At 55.2% G+C, this 16,438-nt stretch overlaps 1 protein-coding gene across 8 annotated transcripts in view; it reads left to right on the forward strand.

The window, feature by feature from the left end:
* PASK (PAS domain containing serine/threonine kinase) overlaps window positions 1-16,160 on the forward strand; it is a 37,453-nt gene extending 21,293 nt beyond the window's left edge. For 4 of the 8 annotated variants that reach the window (XM_073888827.1, XM_073888832.1, XM_073888831.1 and 1 more), the window contains 9 exons: window positions 1,077-2,527; window positions 3,576-3,757; window positions 4,129-4,296; window positions 7,740-7,865; window positions 7,981-8,115; window positions 11,271-11,470; window positions 13,674-13,807; window positions 14,921-15,067; window positions 15,631-16,160. In XM_073888827.1, coding sequence (XP_073744928.1) covers window positions 1,077-2,527; window positions 3,576-3,757; window positions 4,129-4,296; window positions 7,740-7,865; window positions 7,981-8,115; window positions 11,271-11,470; window positions 13,674-13,807; window positions 14,921-15,067; window positions 15,631-15,740 — 2,653 coding nt within the window. In that variant the 3' untranslated portion in view covers window positions 15,741-16,160. The other 4 variants (XR_012376975.1, XM_073888828.1, XM_073888829.1 and 1 more) reach the window with 4 other exon arrangements.
* The last annotated feature ends 278 nt before the right edge of the window (window positions 16,161-16,438 follow it).

The following is a 16,438-nucleotide window of genomic DNA, read 5'->3' on the forward strand; positions in this document are numbered from 1 at the left end:
CCGCACTGCCCTGGGGCCCGACCCCAGGTGCCCACCTCGGAGGGGTTGGCTGTACTGCTTAGAAAGGGGAGTGAGACCTTTCTGCCTCATTCATCTTCTGACCTTGCAGAGGACGTGCTGTTTCCTAGGGGCTGGCACAGGGCTGGTCATTTGCTGGAGTGGAGTGGGTGAATGGATAGAGATAGAGAGATGTAGCGAGAGACATAGATGATTTTTGCCTGACCTCTATACACCCCTTGTCCCACCCCTCAGTTTCTCCAGAAAACTGCTGCTGCCCCTTAGGGCCTGGCTCACAGCTCCTTGCTCTGAGGAACCTGACTGTGTGTGGGGTCCTTCTCCTCTGTGCCTCTTTACAAACCTCTGGTCATCAGCACCTCTGCCCCTAGTGAGGCTGGGCACGGCCACATTCTGTTGGTCTCGGTGCTGGCATTAGGCCTGGGGCTGACCGCAGGCAGGAGCTCAGTGGCATCTGTCATGTGGGGCCACCATGGCCAGGCCCGCTGCAGAGGAGGGGGTCTCTACCTAGCGCCCTTGGCTCTGTGATTGCCCTTCGGCTCTGAGGTGGCCTCTCCCTCAATGGCCTCCATGCTGAGCATGCTTGTGGGCTTGTGTCCTGGCTCTTAGGAACTAGTTAGCCCCCACCCCCCATGAGCCCTTGCTCTTTCGGCCCCCTCCTTGTACCAGCCTTGGTTCCCTGTCAGCTGTGACCTCTGATGGCATTTGTAGCCAGTCACATATCACCATTTCACATGTCACCACTGCGCGGTGCACAGAATGCACAGTCTCTTTGCTTTCTTCCGCCCCTCCCCCCAGGCACCTTGTGGGTAGGCCGAGGCCAGCTGCATAGCTGTCAGGGAGCCCCACTCATTGTGAAACGAAAATGCTGACCAAAGCCCTGAGGACATGGTCCTGGGTGCTCAGTACTAAGTCATTGCTAAATGACGATTTATCTGTGAGTTGGTCATAGTTTATGGTGTTAAATGCTTTGTCTTTAATAGAGGGGGATCCATGTGATCTCTTCTTTTGATTCTTCTGTGGTCCCTAAATAACTATATCATCCATGTTATAATTCTCAGAGTGGACAGCATCCCAGAAGGAAGTCCGCCAGCCCAGGAATGGTCGTCACCCGAGGACCAGGGAGACATCCCGGAAGGAAGCCCGCCAGCCCAGGAATGGTCGTCACCCGAGGACCAGGGAGACAYCCCGGAAGGAAGCGCACCAGCCCAGGAATGGTCGTCACCCGAGGACCAGGGAGACATCCCGGAAGGAAGCGCACCAGCCCAGGAATGGTTGTCACCCAAGGACCAGCGAGACATCCCGGAGGGAAGCGCACCAGCCCATAGCCAACAGTCATCAGCCGATGACCAGCCGAATGCTCTCTTGGAGAAAGAGGAACCTGCAGCCCCAGAAAGCCTCAGACAGGACCTTGTAGGAAGAAGCGGGTCTCACCCAGTGCACACATGGATGTCTGCCTCCCGTGAAGGATCTGAGGATAGGAGCAGGCATGCTGAAATGTGTAGCCTGTATGAGGCACAGTTGGAGTGGACAAGCTTGAGCAGTGCCCGCAATTCGAACCATCGGGCTGATACCATCATGCCCGAGCCCCATGCCACAGGCCAGCTGGCAGGGGAGGGTCTCCTGATGCCCTGCCCTGGATATGGGGGTGAGCAGAGCACGCAGTCAGGAAGCCCCCCCAGGACAGCACAACTCCCGTTTTTGATGCCTACTCTGGATGAGCCGTGGGTGGCCGTGGAGAATGACCGCGAGGAGCTACAGACTTGCTTAATTAAGGAGCAGCTGTCCAAGTTGAGCCTCGTGGAACCACTGGGTGTCTCTTACAGCAAGCTGGCCCCAGAAGAGCGCCCCCAATTCTCTGCCCCTGTGTCCTTGTGCGACCCAGGAAGCAGGGCCCTGTGCAGCCGAGCAGGCAGCTCCTCGGCCTACTATGCTCTGGCCACAGACCTCCCTGGTGTGCTGGATGCAGCGCCAGCCCAGGAGGCTGATGGGAATTCATTTTCCTGGAACCTCAAGGAACTCTTTTACAATGAATGGACAGATCGAACTTCCTCCAGCTGTTCCGGCACTGCGTCTGAGCTTGTGGGGACGCCGTCTCCTTCACCGGCAGGCTCTGATGTAGACATGAGTGGTCTGCACCGGCGGAGATCAGATGTTCTGGATGACCGAGAATTGTTGCTCCTGACCGGCACTTACTTCGATCTTGGGGAGGCTCGGCAGTTTTGCGAGAGCCGTCTGGGGCCCCATCAAGTAGAGCCCTCCGAGACGTGTCTGGTGTCCTCAGAACACTATGAAGTGAGTGGCAGAGAGAGCCCAGCCTGTGTCCTTCCCACGCCGGGGGCTGGCCCCGCAGATGTGTGCCCATCAGAGGAGCCCAGGTTGAGTTTCCAGGTCACCTCCACACCTGTGAGAGGGGACAGCCCGGCAACATCTGGGGGTACCCGCGTGCAGCAGGAGATCCAGGAGGGGACCTACGCCGGCAGCTGCTACCACCGGGATGGAGCCCAGCTGAGTACGTGTGGGGGGCTGTGCCCTGGAGCCCCTGTAGGAGCACTGTGGCTGGGGGCCGGGCCTTCCTCGTCCTGGGGTCTGATGCGGCTGCAACCCCTGAATAGTTTTGGTAGCAACGTTAGGGTTCTGTAGTGAGAGCTCATCTCTTGAAAATTAGGGTTATAAGTGCCTGTGCCTGGGAAGGGTGCAGCTTGAGGTCCCAGCTGCCTCTGTGTCCCTCCTTGGAAGCCACTGCGTGCACCGTGGTTGCCTGGGGCGGCCCCTCCTGTGCTGGGCTTTAGGCTGCCGTGCTGTTGGGTGCGCTTGCTCAGGATCAGGCCCCTTCACTTGCCCCTTGGAGTTGATTATTTTTGTTGTACTTTATATTTTCCTAACTTTTTTTTTTTTTTAAGATTTTTTTAATCTATTTGACCCAGAGAGAGAGGGGGAGAGAGGGAGAGAGCAAACACAAGCAGAGGGAGTGGCAGGCAGAGGGAGAAGCAGACTCCCCGCCGAGCAGGGAGCCCCATGCGGGACTGGATCCCAGGACCCAGGGATCATGACCTGAGCCCAAGGCAGACGCTTCACCGACTGAACCACCCAGGCGCCCCTGTATTTTACTAACTTAGCAGATCCGTGTCACATTAGCCAGTTGTGTCCTTACTGCTGATTTCAGAATGTTGATTACTAAGGCTTTCCTCCTAAACTTTAAAGAGTTATGCAAGTACTGTGTTATCTGTAGAAAGACTAGAAAATGCCAACAAAAACACAAGATCACCTGTAAATGCCCCCCAAATATAACCCCGTTTGTTTTGGCATATACCTTGGAGGCTGTGTAAAAACACATGCACTTGCGTGAAACTGTGCCTTGTACGTACGTCCATGTGTGTTGCTGTGGTCGAGGCTGGAGGCAGACACGGTGCGGGGTTGGGGGCGGGGTTGAATGTGGGTCTCCGGGCTTTGCCCCCGTCCAAGTGTGGATGCCCCCGCCCTGCCCCTCGCGTGCGCTCTGGGAGGATGTGCCTCCTTCGCCGTGACACCACCCTGCTGACCCCACTTCCCCCGCCCAGGTGTGCAGTTTGAGGTGAAGCGGGTGGAGCTCCAAGGCTCCGCAACCCTGTTCTGCTGCTGGCTCATGAAGGACCTGCTGCACAGCCGCCGGGACTCGGCCACGCGGACCCGTCTGCTCCTGGCCAGCCTGCCCAGCTCCAGCCACTCCGTGTGCGAGCTTTCTGAACCCAGCATGGGGGAGGTGGGGGCCTGCGCGCAGCTTCTGCCTTGTACCCGCCTTGTGGTGTGGGAAGGGATCCTGCCTGGCATCTCTCTCTCTCTTTCTCTCTGCTTCCTCTGGGATGGGAGGAGGAGCCATCTGGGGCTTTTTCCACCCTGCCTGCTGGTATTGTGGGTAAGTCTGAAACCATACGTGGGATTTTAAACCTGAGTTTGCCCCACATGCAGGGTGGGGTCTTGGCGTGTGTGCCAGTTTGGGTGGATGTGGAGAGCACTTCTCAGGCCAGCCCCCCTGGGGCATGGGGACAGGGGGCCGATGACAGGAGTCTGCTTGCTGTTCCCTTTCTTTCTTGGGTCACGCGTGGCCCCTTAGGCCTCCCGTTTCATCCACAGATGCTCAGAAGCAAGCCCTGGTTCGAGGAGCCCCCCAGGGCTGTGGAGCTGGAGGGGCCGGCAGCCTGTGAGGGCGCATACTCCCGCAAGTACAGCACGCTGAGCCCCCTGGGCAGTGGGGCCTTTGGCTTCGTCTGGACTGCAGTGGACAAGGAAGCCAACAAGGAGGTGCTGTGGCTCTCGGGCCACGTTCAGTAGTGGGGGCCCCGCTCAGGTGCAGCCCTGGCCTCAGTGCCTTTGGGTCTAGACTCTGAGATGGCCGTGACAGAGGAGTCCTCTGTGTAGTGCCAAGCACACGGGCCGGCCCGGGTTGGAGTCTGGCCCTGGAGGGCCCTTCTGGCAGCGCATGCGTTCACGCCCGGTCATCCTGCTCGCCACTTCACACACACGCTGGGCCGCACACTGTGCCCTTTCACCCAGAGGCTGATGTCAGGGCTTGACTTTCAGGCTGAGACCTCGCCGCCCTCCTCCCAAGTCCTGTTGGGATTGCGTTTGTAATTGAGCGTTTTGTGATTTGAGGGAATCAACGTGGTGACAGTCCTGCTCATCCCAGCAAATACCGCAGATACCCTGCCCCTGCCCGCGTGTCCCCGTGCTGCCTGCTGAGTCTGGGGGGCCGAGCACGCATGCGGTCTCCTGACGGCTGCGGGGCCTGATCACTTACTGCTCTACCGGCTGCAGGTGGCGTTAACACCGCACGCACCTGTGCCGGTCTGCCAGGCTCTAACATGTTTTCAGTGGGTCCTTCAAGGTTCTAGGTGAGTGGCCATCATAGCCCGCTGGCCTCTGGGACCTGCAGGGCCGTGCTCAGGAGCAGGCGTGCTGCCGGCTCTCCTGCCTGGTCACATCTAAAGATTTTATTTATTTATTTATTTGAGAGAGAGAGAGAGACACAGCGAGAGAAGGAACACAAGCAGGGGGAGTGGCAGAGGGAGAAGCGGGCTTCCCGCCGAGCAGGGAGCCCGACGTGGGGCTCGATCCCAGGACCCTGGGACCATGACCTGAGCTGAAGGCAGACGCTCAACGACGGAGCCACCCAGGCGCCCCCGTTCTGTTCTTGATGGAGACCTTCTGCTGGGGATATTTCCTCTTATTTTCAGCTCACTGAAATTTTTCTTGAAAAATGAGTGATGAGTTCTATCAGATGTCTTTTCAGCATCTGTTGAGATGATCAGACCCTGGTTTCCTTTACTAATATAATGAATAACACCAATCAAATCATATCCGGAGAACCAATCCTCGGTTAGGTTTTAATATTCTTGTAATGCACTGCTGAATTCGGTTTGCTAACATTTTTACTTGGGATTTTTTTTCATTTATATTCATGCATCAGTTTTCTTTCTTTTCTTTTTTTATGTCCAAGTTACAAGAGGCCTGCAGAGGTGGCAGCGTTTTTGCCCATCAGCGCGTTTGACCGTATGTCCGCGGCTGATCCTGTTCCCCAGGCTGCCCTAATTCTTGTGTCCACTCTCTAGTCTAGTTGTTGCTAGACTTGTCAAAGAATTGTCTGCTTTATTTGTCAAATATTTGTCTTGTCTTCTTGTACTTTCTGCGAGTTAATATGGCTATATTTCCCGCATGTTGGGCCGTTACTGAGTAACAGGGCGCTTCCCGGGCGCGTCTTCTGAGCCCACCTTCCGGAGGCCATGGCGTCTGCCTCTCCTGCTATCATGGGTTCATAGGGGGTTTAATTCTCAAGGTTCTGTTGCTGTCTCTACTCTCCGTGAGGTAGGTCTCATTCTTGGCTGAGTCAGGGACCCGATAGACTACAGGGTTTCTGTAGACCGCCAGACCTAAAGGAAGAAGAAAGAAGCCTGGGAACTCTTCTCTTGGTCTGAAAAGAAACACAGGAGTCTTTTTGTGTCTCAGAGCACAGAGATGCCAGCTCCCGTATTACCAGGCCCACAAATGATCCCGGAAAGCGGCCTGTCAGAACATGGCCCCGCGAGGGAGAGGCCACCGTTGGGGGACTGAGTGCGGTTCTGGAGTCTCAGTCTGCAGGGCACTTGGTGGCACCGCCATCTTCACGTGACCCATGACCTGGGTGTCTTTCCAAGTGTTTAGATCTTTACATTTCTCTCAGTGTGTTCTGTGGTTTTTGGTGAGTTTCTGAAATCTGCCTTATTTCCACATCCGGTTTCTTCCCTTTCTTGTGTCTAATTTTCATTTGCTGGAATGTTGGTTACTGATGGGCGTGTGGGCGTCACATGTCCTCACACGTATTCTGACTGGTTTGTTTCTCCCGCGTGTTAGTGGTGATCCGCGTGGTTCTCTCCGAGCGCGTGAGCGCCAGCTCTGTGTCCTCCAGCATGCTTTTGAAAAGCAACCTGATGTTTTTTCTTTCTGAATTTCTTTTAATCTTTGGACTTCAGAAACTTCCCCAGGATATATTTCTGTGTGTGCGTTATTTATTCTTGCTTGATGCTTGGTAAGACTTTGATCTGAATGTTTAAAGCTTTCTTTACCTTCTGTTCTGTTAATCCTTCTTCTTTCTCGCTCTGTACTTTCCCCCAAAGCCCCCTGTAGGTGTGTGTTGGAGCTCGTGGCGGCCTTCTCGCCTCCTCGAACCCTGCAGAGGGACCGGCGGTGCGCACTTCTGCCTCCAGCCGCAGCCTCTGCATCTCCCCACCTGGCCACGCTCCCGGGCGCTGGGACGTCAGCCTTGCTGCCCTCTGCTCTTACCTACTGTCACGTGTCTCCTCTGGCCTGTGGACTCCAGGGCCCTCTCTTCACACGATCTTCAGGATTTGACCACTGGTCAGCATTGATGGCTGGCGCTAAGCCATCTGTGGTCACTGTGAGGCCTGACTGGGCGCTGCGGGTGCTTCTCCCTGCCCCTCCTGCCTTGGTGCTGGCCGACTGCCTGCACTCCTGTGCTGCCCACCTGTGTGCACTCCCCTCCCGCTGCCCGGCAGCCCCTCGGGCGGGCCCCTCTTCCCTGCTCGCCTGATCCACAGTGCACGCCGTGTGTTGGCCGCCCTCCCCCGACCTGTGGACAATGAGCTCGTCAGCGGGGCTCGTGGGTCATCTTGTGGGGTCTCCAGCTGAAGCGTGGGGAGGGCCTGGCCTGCAGTTCCTGCTCACCGTGTGCCCCTCCGCCACGTGCCTGTCCCTTCCTGACAGAATGTGCTCTGCTGAGTGGTGCCCGGCGTCTCCGCCCTGTGACACTCCCCGTCGTCCTGGGCAGTGATGTGTTTCCCTGTGTTTGCCTGTGTCCGTTGGTCTTGCCAGACTCCCCTTAGCTCCCAGCTGATGTGGGTGACGGCCTTGATCTGTGTTATCCAGTTCTCGGGCTTCCTCTTTCATTTCCTCTGTCAGGGCACCAGTCCTCGGTTGTGACATGGGGGTGCTGCAAGGGCTCGGGCCAGGTTCGCAGCCCCTCCACCATGCCTTCAGTCTCCTGGGCCTTGTCAGCAGCTGCTGCAGCACCTCTCTGCCCCTCGTGCTGTGTGGGGGGCAGGGGCGCTCCTGGGCTGCTTCTCTCCCATCCCTGGGAGTCAGGGGAGGCACATGTGGGGGTTGCGTCTACACTGAGCGAGCAGTGGGCGCCACGTTCGACAGGATGCTGGAGGCATGCTGGCGGTTACTTCTCCCCTCTGTCTTCCTCCTAGGTGGTGGTAAAGTTTATTAAGAAGGAGAAGGTTTTGGAAGATTGTTGGATCGAGGATCCCAAACTTGGAAAAGTTACTTTAGAGATTGCAATTCTGTCCAGGGTGGACCACGCCAATATCATCAAGGTGGAGTGCCATTTCTCATTTAGTGGTGTCCTGACATCACTCACGTGAGAAGTTGTTAAATATGTTGTACTGAGGGCATCTCAGCAGGCCCAGACCTGACTTTGTCTTTTTCCAGGTGTTGGACGTATTTGAAAACCAAGGGTTCTTTCAGCTTGTGATGGAGAAGCACGGCTCCGGCCTGGACCTGTTTGCATTCATTGACCGCCACCCCAGCCTTGACGAGCCCCTGGCAAGTTACATCTTCCGACAAGTGAGCAGGCCAGAGCCGTGCTGGGGAGATCCTGGGCTTGGGCATGGGGTCCCGAGGCTGCAGGGCTACGTGGTTCATACACACTTATCTCTGTGAGCGAGGGTCTAGCCTTCAGAGTTTGGATTTTATGGAGTAAGGTATATATTAAGATATATGTGGGAGGCCAGATGCCATCCTGGACTGATGAGGGAAGTATGTTTAATGATTCAAGTTTTTTTATGTTCATACAGTATCCACACCAGTTGCAAAACTTATCCAACAAAGCTATCAGGTTAGGCTTTGAGGCCTGTGCATCTGATCTGAGCCGTCTCTCTGCAGGGAACCATTGCTCATCTGTGGGCAGGGATCATTATAGGGCTGACAAGGGAAGGCTGTTTAGTCAGAGAGAGCCTCTGAGGCGCTCACTATGTGTGGTGCGGTCCTGCACACAGTAAGGGCTCAGTAGGTGGTAGCTGTCCAGTTAATTGAGGCAATCAGTAAAGGTTGAGATTCTAGCAATCTTGTTTTACAGTATGTATTTTGGTCTCTTTCCTGTCTGTGTGTTGATTTTGTCCATTTATTATTTTGTTGGAACGGGAGAGTGATGAGCAAAATAAGCGTCCTGGGAGACAGAGAGGTTGGGTAGGGGGTGGAGGGGACCAAATTGTTCCTGTTTTGAGTTTTTAGGAGAAGGTGATGGTTTCATCCTAGACTATTCCTAGCTCCCTGGAAACAATGGAGAAATACCTGGGAAGGGGAGAGAACTGTTCTCAGATTTGCTCACTGATTGTTTCCTGATGAGGACTCCATGTCTAATGCCAGTTTCCATAAGTTGACATTTCTTACTCAGAGCTATAAATTCCCAGAAGCTACTGGATTTCTGAGGCACCTCCCTGTAAGTTTCAGGCATCATGGTTCTGCTTCCTCTTTCTGTGTTGCAAGGTTATAGACCCATCTACTGTAATGCGTGGCAAAAATTTGTGTCTGAAATCTTCACGGCAAGCAGACTGTGTATAATAAGAGTCACCTGTTAAAAGCTGCTGTCTCTCAGTTGTTAATTCTGGGGCCATTGATTTGGTAATTACAGTGTCCCATACTTTATAATTTTGCAAGAAGTATCTATAGCCTCTCTGTAAATTTATATATGTAAGTGCTATCATATGTAAATAGGGACTCGCAATTTTATAGAAAAGCGTCATCATACACCAGTGTCTATAATACAGGGCCATTTACTAGCAGACTGTGCCTGCTCAGCTCCAAGTGCCTCAGGCTGCTAACGACCAGCCCTCCCGTGTAGCCAGGGTGCTGGAGGGCCTGCAGGAGGACTGGCTTCTCTGCCTGGACTCAGGTTCTCTTCAGACCTTTGTGATGAATCCCTTGCTGCGAATTAGTAAACCTCTGTGAAACTTTCCACATTCCAATTAGTACACGGCTTCTGTTCCCAGCTGGACCCTGGCATGTGTGTGTGTACACACGGATGTATCTGTGTGTTTGTGTACACACGTGTGAGTGTACGGGCGTGCACATGTGTGTATCTGTGCATGCATGGGTGTATATAAATGTGTATAAATCAGAATGCAGATATGTATGTGTTTGCATATATGCGCATATAAATATGTATTTACTAGTTGTCAATTAATTGGGCACAGTTAACCCACCATTAACTATATAGCCTCTTATTCAAGGGTATTCATTTGTAAATATAAAATTGTCTCTAATCAAAATGACTATGTCCATGAAGACACTATGTTGACTGGTATAATTGGTGTCCAAATTGTGAATGCAGTCAGAAACTTTACTTATCTTATTTAAACTTAACCAAAAGCTTCCTTTGGTTCATGTCTGTCATCGGATGTGTGGTGTAGGCTCCTCCCGTACAGCAGGTCACAATAAGTCACTGTTCCCTTCCAGAGTGGAGACTGTTGCACTTGATTTGCTGGAACAAAGCCCATCTCCAGGGGAATTACTTTACGTGCACATGGATAAGAATCCTGCACACGTTGGGGCCGGTGTGGCTGACGCCCAGGGCTGCCCTCTGAGAAGCCGTTAGAGCCCTGAGGTGGGGGTTTGGAGATTTGGCTCTGCTCTCATCTCTGCCCCTAACCGCGGCGTGAACTCTGGGCAAGGCACTTTCCTTCCATGTGAACCGAAGACATTCAGTCTTTCTCTAGGGCCGCCTGCCATTTCACGCCCAAACCACATGTCTTTGTAGCTTCTGCTTGTGGTCAGTCTGCCCTTCCTTCCGAGATTGTCAGTCCTGTGTTGTGGGGTGAGTGACGCTTGTCTGTAGCACATGGAGAGAACCCGAGAATCACGTATTTGTGCTGGGGACACGTGGGGTGTTAGAGGGCATGAAGCATCAGTTATACCCACAAAATCCCGTTTCACAGCCAACGATAGTGTGTTGTATACTTAACAATGTGCTGAGTGTCTATATCGCTGATAATGAGAATTGACTTTTTTTTTACAGATTTTATTTATTTATTTGAGAGAATAAGAGAGAGAGAGACAGAGAGCATGAGCAGGGGGAGTGGCAGAGGGAGAGGGAGAAGCAGGCTTCCTGCAGAGCAGGGAGCCCAATATGGCGCTCGATCCCAGGACCCCGAGATCACGACCTGAGCTGAAATCAAGAGTTGGATACTTTACCCACTGAGCCACACAGGGGCCCCTGTCTTTTCATTTTCTTTTTCTTTTTTTTTTTTCGAAAGATTTTATTTTATTTTTTGACAGAGAGAGACAGTGAGAAAGGGAACACAAGCAGGGGGAGTGGGAGAGGGAGAAGCAGGCTTCCCGCCGAGCAGGGGGCCCGATGTGGGACTCGATCCCAGGACCCTGGGATCATGACCTGAGCCGAAGGCAGACGCTCAACCAACTGAGCCACCCAGGCGTCCGCCCGAGAATAATGAAATTTTAAAGAGGAATCCCATACTGGCTGGTGCTGCTGCCGGTGGGTGAATCAGGCCAGCCACGTTGAGCACCCCACCCGGGCTTGCGCCACCCCTGCTGAGCTGGATTGGGTCCGCATGTCCAGGGTTCTTTCCTGCCACTAGTTCATTAGCAATTAGACAAGGGGTGTTTTTCTTTGTTGTTTTGTCTTGTTTTCGAGTTAGTCCTTATTTTAGATGCATGTTTTACTTGAATTGCTTTCTTAAAAAAGTCCCTGTGCCCGATTGCAGCTGGTGACGGCGGTGGGGTACCTGCGCTCGAAGAGCATCATTCACCGCGACATCAAAGACGAGAACATTGTGATCGCGGAGGACTTTACCATCAAGCTGATCGACTTCGGCTCCGCTGCCTACTTGGAGAAGGGCAGGCTGTTTCATACGTTTTGTGGGACTATTGAGTACTGCGCACCCGAAGTCCTCATGGGAAACCCGTACGTATGGTGCTGCACTGGGGCCTGACCGCACATCTTTCATCGCGACCCGGGACCACTTGGAGTTTAGGTGGGAAAACAGTTTCCATTTGGGCCTCTTCGTGACAAGGCTGCTGAGTGATGACGTAGGTCTTGGTCCTAAGCGGGCAGGCAGGCAAAGGTCGGTGGGTTAAGGGAAGGTGGGCCGTGGCCACCGCGCTTTGTTGTTACGTTCTCAACTTCTCTGTGTGTTTGGAGTTTTATGTAATTAGAGATTGAGAATAAGATGAAAGATCAAGATAGGAGTCCCAAAAGTTGAGACTCTTCAAGTGGATGGAGAGCGTTTCTCTTCAGTTGGGTTTAGTCATTGTGATGACAGACATAATCGCCCACTGGGTAACAGATGGGCGGGCTGGCCGTACGTGACGTCCGGCATCGAAGGCGCTAATGCCGAGGACCTGCGTTGGCCTGGGGCCTGGCTGGGCCTCCGGCTCCTGCCGGGGGGGACGGTATGTCCCTGCCCTGGAGCCTGCCGGCTGCCGGGGGGCCTGGCAGTGCTCAGGAAACCCTTTTCCTGTCACTTTTGTGCACACCCAGAGCCACCAGACAGGATGAAATATTGAAGGGGGTTAGTCCAGGAAGGACCTTGGAGTTTCTTTGAAGATGTGATTTGATCACCCTGGTGCCCCCAGGTGCTGTGTTGGCTGCTGTCTCGTCCCGAGGTGGCCACTGGAGTTGGAGGGGGCTGCGTGACCTGTCCACGGAACCCTGACACGTGCTCTGTGGCTTCTCTGCCCCCTGCCCCACCTCCTGCAGCCAGGCTGGGAAGCTCCCACGGGGGAGTGCAGGGCGATGGTGTACCGCGGTGCTGCTCAGGGACCTCCGGCCCTCCCCAGGGCGTTCCACCTTCTCCTGGAGCCCCTGCCCTGCAGCGCTGCTGCTCCCTCCTCTTTGGCCTCTGCAGGTGCCCTCCTATGAGCTCCTTGGTCCATCCCGCCCCCCCGCCCCCCATGTCACTGCACCTGTGGTTTTCCGGGCTCTGATTCTAGACCCCTCCTCGGGAACTCTGCTTCCTCCCTCATCGTTCTGCTCTAGGGGACAGCAGACTGTGGCCCTTGACCAAACCTGGCCCACCACTGGGTTTTATGAATAAAGTTTTCTTGGAACACAGCCGTGTTTGTCGGCCTCTGTGGCCTCTGTGGCTGCTTTGGTGCTGCCCTGGCAGTGTCGTTGTGGCGACAGAGGTCACGTGGCCCACAAGGTTTCCCTTTGGCGCTTTACAGAAACGGTGCTGTCACTGTGGTACTTTATTGGATTTTTCGCTTTACTCTCCAGTGCTGTTGAAATTGCTCTTTCTGAAACAACACGAAAATACCGAGTGTTGAATGGGGTTTTCTCGCCCCGGCTTGTGCAGCCTCTCATCCCGCACTTTCCTGACGTCTGTCCTCTGACCCTCCCAGCGTCCAGCGCCCCCGTCCTGGTCTTCGGCCTCCCGATGTCCTGCACCCTCTCCGCTCTCACCAGTGTCTCTCAGCCACGTTGTCTGACTCCGTGGTCCCTGCTGTCTGGGCCAGAGCTGAGTGGCCAGCCAGCTCCAGGGCAGCTCGGCCGCAGCTCCACACCTTCTGTGTACAGTGAGGGTGCCGTTTCTCAGGCTGGGTGTGGGGTTTAGGGTTGGACCACATAAAATGCCTGGCACAGCGCTGGCATCTCAGGGTGCCGGTGAACGGAAGCTGGGTGAGGTCCATCCTTACCAACGACAAAGCATGGCAGTGGGGCACCGTCGTCCCCTGGCTGCCAGCCTGTTGCCCGGTTGGCCCAGCCTGGACCCCTCTGCCTCCTCCTTCACGCTCTATATCTAGGTCGCTGCTGTCACCTTGGCCCTCCTTCTGCTCCTGCGTGGACTGGAGCCTCCACTCTGTCTGCTGTGCCTTCTCTCCACCTCCTCCAGGAAGCCTCCCATCAGGAGGTGCTCTGCTCTCTCGTGCCGCACACCCTCTTATCTCGTGGTGGGCATCTCTTAGCTGCCTGGACATGAAGTCTTGCTTTTCTTTTCTCTCTCCAGCACGTGGCTGGAGCATGGCTGGCGGAGGCAGAGGTGCTGGAATGGAAGGCGTAGTCGAGGAGGGCCGCAGGACGTGCTGGGGGCCACTGTCGAGGGCTGCACGTGGGGTGGGCTGAGCCCCGGCATGTCCCGAATGCTGCCGCCACCTCCCCCTTGCAGGTACAAGGGGCCGGAGCTGGAGATGTGGTCGCTGGGGGTCACGCTCTACACGCTGATCTTTGAGGAGAACCCTTTCTGCGAGCTGGAGGAGACCATGGAGGCCATGATCCACCCCCCATACCTGGTGTCAGAAGGTGAGGGCGCCCGGCCCCCCACCTCGAGCACAGCGACTCTGTCCGTGCTGACGGGCTTGCTTGCTTCCCATTCGTCAAACGCTGATCTGAGCAGAAGTGTAACTTGAATGTGACTAAACCCTCATGTAAATGTTTTTTTTAAAGATTTTATTTATTTATTTGAGAGAGAGAGAAAGCCCGTGAGCACAAGTGGGGGGAGGAGCAGAGGGAGAGGGAGAAGCAGGCTTCCCGCGGAGCAGGGAGCCCGATGTGGGACCCGATCCCAGGACCCTGGGATCATGACCTGAGCTGAAGGCAGATGCTTAACCAACTGAGCCACCCAGGCGCCCCTGGTCTCTCTTCTTCTTACAACGGCACTAATCCCATCATGGAGCCCTACCTTGATGACCTCAGGTGACCCTGATCACCTCCCAGGGAGCACTGGGGGTTAGGGCTTCACCATAGGGGTGGGGTAAGGCGTGGAGATAGTTCGGTCCGTAGCAGCCTAGAAGAGGAGTTTTAGAGCTTTGCTAAGGTTCTGGGTTCCCACGAGCCGTGCTTCTTGCCTCGTGCTGTCCCTCCCACAAACCGTTCCAGGTGCTCTCTCACTGCATTCTCAAGACTCTCCTCTGGGCTGGTGAGGCTCAGAGCAGCCTGGTTGAGGAGACACCCACATTGTTACAGGAATTGGGACCCAAATCTAGACCCAAGGCTGGGTCTCTTCTCAGAGCCCGTGCTTCCTTCTGGGGGGATGATGCAGGGCTCGCCTGTGGCCGCCTCCCCCCACTTTCATCACACGAACCCGGTGTCATTTGAGGCTCTGCATGGCCAGAGCCCCGAGAACAGACTGCGCTCCAGAAGCTCCGCATGTAGGTTAGGTGAGCGAGGTGGGGTCTTGAACCCCACACTTTCATTTCAGAGGGGACGGGCATGTCCTGCAGCTCGTCTCCGGGAGTAGCTGGGCCCGTGTGCCCAAACCCCCAGCTTGTCAGTGGAGGTTTCCTGGGCCAGTCAGAGGTGCTCGTGGTGGGCAGACCCAGGACCTGCAGTGTGAGACCTGTTCCACTTGGGCCCAGCCCCGACCCACCGTCCGTCTTCTGGCCACATGCCTAAGGTGGGTCTTGATATCTCCAGATCTCATGAACCTCATGTCTGGGCTGCTGCAGCCTGTGCCCGAGCAGCGCACCACCCTGGAGAAGCTGGCGACAGACCCCTGGGTGACACAGCCCGTGAATCTTGCTAACTACACCTGGGATGAGGTGTGTCGCATGAACAAGCCAGGTGAGAGGCATGACCTGTGTGCCAAGAAGGCAAGGAGAGCCCCAGGCTGCCTTCCTGGGTCTGGGGAGAAGAGGACACTCCCTCCTCCACGCTGCCCGACACCAACGTCGGGGCCTGCCGCTGGCTCGTCACCTGTGCAACACGTGGGGCCTGAGTCTGCACCCACAGGAGGGGCTAGGGGCGGGGGGCAGAGGGTTTGAGAGCAGCTGGCGGTGGCCTGGGCCAGCTGAAGGGGAGGGTGAGGCTGCAGATGGCGAGCGGGGTGCTCTGAGGGGACCCGGGGGCCCTGGCTCTTCCGACAAGGCTCCTGGCTGCAGAGCTGGGCAGCAGCAGCCCAGTGTGTCTGGTCACTGCCGCTCGGAGCGGGCGGACCGAGCTGGTGTTGGCGGCCCTGGGCATAAACTCGCTGCATCACCTCAGCAGGGGCCGGGGACTCTGCAGCAGTGCCAGGCGGGTGCTCAAGCGTCCTGCTGATGTCCTTTGTTCTAGGAATTCTACCAGAGAGAAGCAAGTGTCTTAGGATCTTGTGTTAACACCTGATATCATGTCTTCTTCTTTCTCAGAAAGTGGAGCTCTGTCCGGTGTGAGCCTGGAGGCCGAGAGCAGGTGCGCCAGGGAAGTGGCGTGGGGTCTGGAGCCCTGCGGGGCCCTGTGCCCCAGGGGAGGCCCCTGATGCGCCAACTCCAGCTCCCTGCTGCTCCCTCAGGAGCAGGTTGTTTTCAGGCCCCCTCCAGTCAGAGAAAGTAAATTCTCAAGCATTAGGCCCAATTCACCTTCTAAAAACTCCTCTGCAAGTTTGAGAAATGCTAGAACAAAAGCCAGTGGTGCTACAGATTTTAGGGTTATAAATAGACTTGGAATTCATTTTTCACATGACCTTGGATAAGCATGCTAGCGTTTGGTTGAATTTTGTGCCATGAAAGGGCTTTAATCTTTCTGATGTTGTATATATGCATGTGTTTGTTTCCTCTGACTTGACATGTGCTCATCTGATGTGTGGAGTTGGTAGAACTGGTTATCAGAGACCAGACTATTTCATTAACTTATTTTTTTGAACATTTCCAAATTAAAGCAATTTTGTAGTGAGCCATGATCCGGACTTGGACTGACTGAATTCTTCCACGATGCCGGCGTGGGGAGTGTTTCATCGCTTTACTTTTATGTTTGTGTACCCCGACATGCCCCTGCTGGAGAGGGGCTCAGCCTCCATCTGTGCGGGGGGGGGGTGTCTCTCCCCTGGGTGGGCCCAGACCCGCAGCTTGTTCAGTCTAAGGGGGCCGGGGGAGGGGCCAGCTGTTGTCAGGCCCGTCCCTTCTCCCCTGCACGGCGCTCTAGCCCACCGTCCGTCTGGGCGCTGCTGTCACCCAGGCA

This window comes from Callorhinus ursinus, unplaced genomic scaffold (assembly GCF_003265705.2).
Source record: "Callorhinus ursinus isolate GAN/ISIS: 27379988/994484 unplaced genomic scaffold, GSC_fseal_2.0 scaffold96, whole genome shotgun sequence".
Taxonomy (NCBI): domain Eukaryota; kingdom Metazoa; phylum Chordata; class Mammalia; order Carnivora; family Otariidae; genus Callorhinus; species Callorhinus ursinus.